The 3,606-nt window shown below is 49.5% G+C and overlaps 1 protein-coding gene across 5 annotated transcripts; it reads left to right on the forward strand.

Annotated features, from left to right (window-relative positions):
• The first annotated feature begins 939 nt into the window (after positions 1-939).
• On the forward strand, positions 940-3,318 carry LOC125536160 (B3 domain-containing protein Os06g0194400-like). 5 transcript variants are annotated; one of them, XR_007294924.1, is made up of 6 exons: positions 940-1,222; positions 1,321-1,418; positions 1,517-1,688; positions 1,789-1,995; positions 2,218-2,451; positions 3,072-3,153. XR_007294924.1 is itself a non-coding variant. In XM_048699311.1 (6 exons), the coding sequence occupies exons 1-6, from the start codon at positions 1,109-1,111 to the stop codon at positions 3,137-3,139; spliced, it is 726 nt and encodes a 241-aa protein (XP_048555268.1). In that variant the 5' UTR covers positions 940-1,108; the 3' UTR covers positions 3,140-3,318. The 5 variants fall into 5 exon arrangements, 3 of the variants coding, with proteins under 3 accessions (XP_048555268.1, XP_048555267.1, XP_048555269.1); XR_007294925.1 differs by having other exon boundaries at positions 3,082-3,148; XM_048699311.1 differs by having other exon boundaries at positions 2,385-2,451; positions 3,072-3,318.
• Positions 3,319-3,606: the final 288 nt, after the last annotated feature.

Here is a 3,606-nt window from a genome sequence, read left to right on the forward strand (position 1 = left end):
AACATGGTTCCAACAAAATTTTGACACGGTTCCAGCAAAAATTGAAAAGGTTTCCAGCAAAATTGAAATGTCAGTGCAGCAAAAAATCATGCCGTCCACCGCCGTCCCAGGGCCATCCTCGTCGGTTGTAGCAAAGTCAAATGCTGGATCCAGCAAAAATAAGAAGTGGTTCCAGCCAAAATTTGATGTCGCAAAAATCATACGGCGACGACACCTCCATCCTCTCAATTTGCAGCAACACCGAAAGCTGGTTCGAGCAAAAATTAAAAGTGGTTCCAGCAAAAAAATGGATGCAGTAAAAAAAAATCATGGCGGACACAACCATCGCCGACCACCACCAACCCTCGCCGGTTGAAGCAAATCCTCCGGCCGGTTACAGCGCTGCACCTCATCGGTTGCAGCACGCCCCCCTCGCGTCGCCGCCGGTCCCAGCATTTGTCGTGTTGGACACAACTGCCTCCGCCGCGGACCGGCCGCTCCACTGCCGGTGAGCTGCCGCTCGTAGTAGTGCGCGACGCCATAGCCTCGTAGCAGCCTGCAGCGCGTCCCCGTCGTCGATTGACCGTTGTGCGGCCTGCCCCGCAGGACGAGCATCAGGCTCGTCGTCGCCACGCAACCCCGCCACACAGCATGGGAAATCAGCGAGCTCGTGCACGCCCCCTGTATGGGTGCTCACGCGTAGTCGGATGTGGGGATGAGGCCGCAGGGCACGCGAGATCGAGGGATGCCATGGCAGAGCGACGAAGAAAAAATGAGATATGAAGGCGAAGATAGACTCACATGCTCAGTCCTAAAAGAGATAAGGCAGGAAAGAGGGAAAGCGGTGGTTGGCCCCACAAGACGCGTGTGTGGTGGGAGGCGACCGGCGCAACGTTTCGGCCGGTGCGCCGGGTCTAAAGGTTTACCTTCCTCCTGTAGTTTTGGGCAAGGGAAGGAGACGGCCCAAGCTCGGCCTGCCACAGTTCCGCGGCATAAATTTCACAACGACCTTCTCTTCCTTCTTTGTTTATAAAATTTGAACGGCGCCGCCCTCCCCAAATCGCCCCGTTTCCCCACCAATTCCCCACCCCACCTCGCTCCCCCAAGGTCGGCAGCCGGAGCGAGCGCGATGGCTGAACCCAACTCGTACGAGGAGCAGCGCAGGAGGCAGGTGGAGGAGACAAGCGGAAGCTGGAGGAGCTGCGCCTGCACCGCCTCTCCGTCGCCGTCCGCGCCGAAGGCGGTCAGTTCAAGCCCATGCCTCCTTCCTGGCAAAAGGTCTCGCCTTTCTCCGCTTCGCTGTCTGGTTCCTTACCCCGTCCGACTTTCTTGGTGCCGCAGACCAAGCTGCCGAGGCGGTGTCGCGACGCCCCGACTCGGCGGTCCGGCAGGGTCGCCGGTCTGCCCGAGCAACCCGATTACCGCGGCAGGAAAATCAGGTACACCCATGCCTCACCCAAACTGTTCTTTCCATCGATTTTTTATGCATAGGAATAGGAAGCACTACTTACTACTCCATTACTTGGTTGTCTTTCAGGGGAGGGGCATATGTCCAAAGAAGGCAATTGCCACCCGATGATGTGTACGCCACCGACGAAGCGAGCGCCTACGCCCTCACCAAGGCTGAAGAGCTCAAGAGCCAGCTGTGCTCCGACCACCCTTCCTTCGTGAAGCCCATTTGCTATAAAACTGCCACAGCTAGCTGCCTGGTAAAGCAAGATGACTACCATTGACAATGCATTGTGTCCATCCCATCTGTATGGTAGTGTCTTACTGGACGGTAATTTGATTTGGTCGAATATCTTGCAGCGCATACCTCAGCTATTCAAAGAGTGGTATCTCCCGTGGTGTAATGAGATGATTTATCTGGTGGATGAACAAGATGTTGAGTTTCATTTGCCTTACCATGCGCTAAGTGGTTCCATCGGCACTGGGTGGAAAATGTTTGCCATCGGCCACAACCTAGCTGACGGTGATTGCTTGGTGTTCCAGCAAGTTCAGAAAACAAAGTTCAAGGTGAGACTCTTGAAGTTATTCTAGAGCCCTATTGGGAACTCGGGATATCCTTTAAAACCACATGTGGTCAGAGTTAACGAGTCATTTCTTATGGATTTTCTGTGCAACTCGTTGCATCATAATTGAGAATTATGATTCTATAGCTTCTAAAATTTTGCTTGGTGAGTTAATGGTGTTATCCACATGAATGTTCAAGTGTTTAAATTCAATGTTATTGTGCAGCCAAACAATGATGTCATGTTGACCGAGTTTCCCACATCACGAAACAAGAATTGCAAATGAACAAAAAGGGATCGTTAAGACATAATGATAGGGATGATCCATGTATGTTGATGTAACTATGACTAACTATGCAACCTGTATTATGTAATGCATGTCTACATAATTAGAGCAAGTTCCTACTACGAAAAGGACCACTGTTGACGCCTTTAGCTTCAACTATTGCGACCACAACAGGTAAGTTGATCTTACCATCATCTGCATTGGTTCACAATAATTCAAGTGTTAAAAAGATATAATTCATTTTTTCGTGCTATGTAACCATTTCCTTTTGCTATGATGCTTCGTGCCCCAGCATTAATGATTCTTTTCTCCATTTGAATTCCAAGATGTTCTTGAACAGTTTTCACCTTTACAGTTTACCATACAATAGTCTTGAAGAGGAAATTCTGACTTATCAGTTTTTTTATCCCTAGATGCTCCTTGTTTTGCTGCCGTGCACGATAGTTAAACCATGATGAGTTAAACATCATGTTGAAATTCCGCAAAAAAAAAATCATGTCGAAGGTTAAACAGTCAATTTCTATAAAAGAATTAACTATACTCTATGAATCATTACTTCCAAACTTATTCCACTTCAATGTAGCCATGTTAAGCTGTTCAGTACCCCGCCATCAACCAGCACCTGTGCACAGCAGTATATTTGGCCTGATTTGATATCATGTTTCGATTCCCATAAAAATTATAGTGTCCATCTTTTTTTCCTTATAAATTGTGTAGACTAATAGATGTAGAATTGAATCAAATTAGTTGCTTCACCTTAGCCTTTATACTATCTAACTAATTGATTTGCTCAGTGCCTTGCAGGATGGAAATATATGACTGGAGCGAAGATCAATGGGAGCTTTGCTGTCCTGAAGTTTAATATATTAACATGGAATGAAGAATGGTAGTGGAAACAAAGTATTTCATTTGATTGGGTCTGTTAGATGTATATAGTCCATTGTGTACATCCCCATTGTATAAGGGGCTTTTCTGCACTTTACCACATCTGTATATGTACTGGCCATTGGCCCTCAGTAAAGCTAAGTAGCTCATTCCTAACATGGTATCAGATGCTTAGGTTCCCCTTGCTCCCCCGCACGCTGCAACTCCGTGCTCCTCTGCTCGATTCTGGCCACCGCCGTCGCTCTCATCCCGTCCGGATCCGCCGCTCCGGCTGTCCCGTTCGGCCTCGTCTCCCCCGTCTGGCGCATCTTAGCCCGCGCCAAGGGAGCGCTTCTCCATCCCCCGAGTGAGCACGCTCCTGTCGGCCGGCCGCGGGAGCGCCTCCTCTGCTCGATCCCGCCTCGGGAGCGCCTCCTCTGCTCGATCCCGTCCGGGTCACGCGCT

The sequence above is a fragment of the Triticum urartu genome, chromosome 2 (genome assembly GCF_003073215.2).
Source record: "Triticum urartu cultivar G1812 chromosome 2, Tu2.1, whole genome shotgun sequence".
NCBI classification, from domain to species: Eukaryota; Viridiplantae; Streptophyta; class Magnoliopsida; order Poales; family Poaceae; genus Triticum; species Triticum urartu.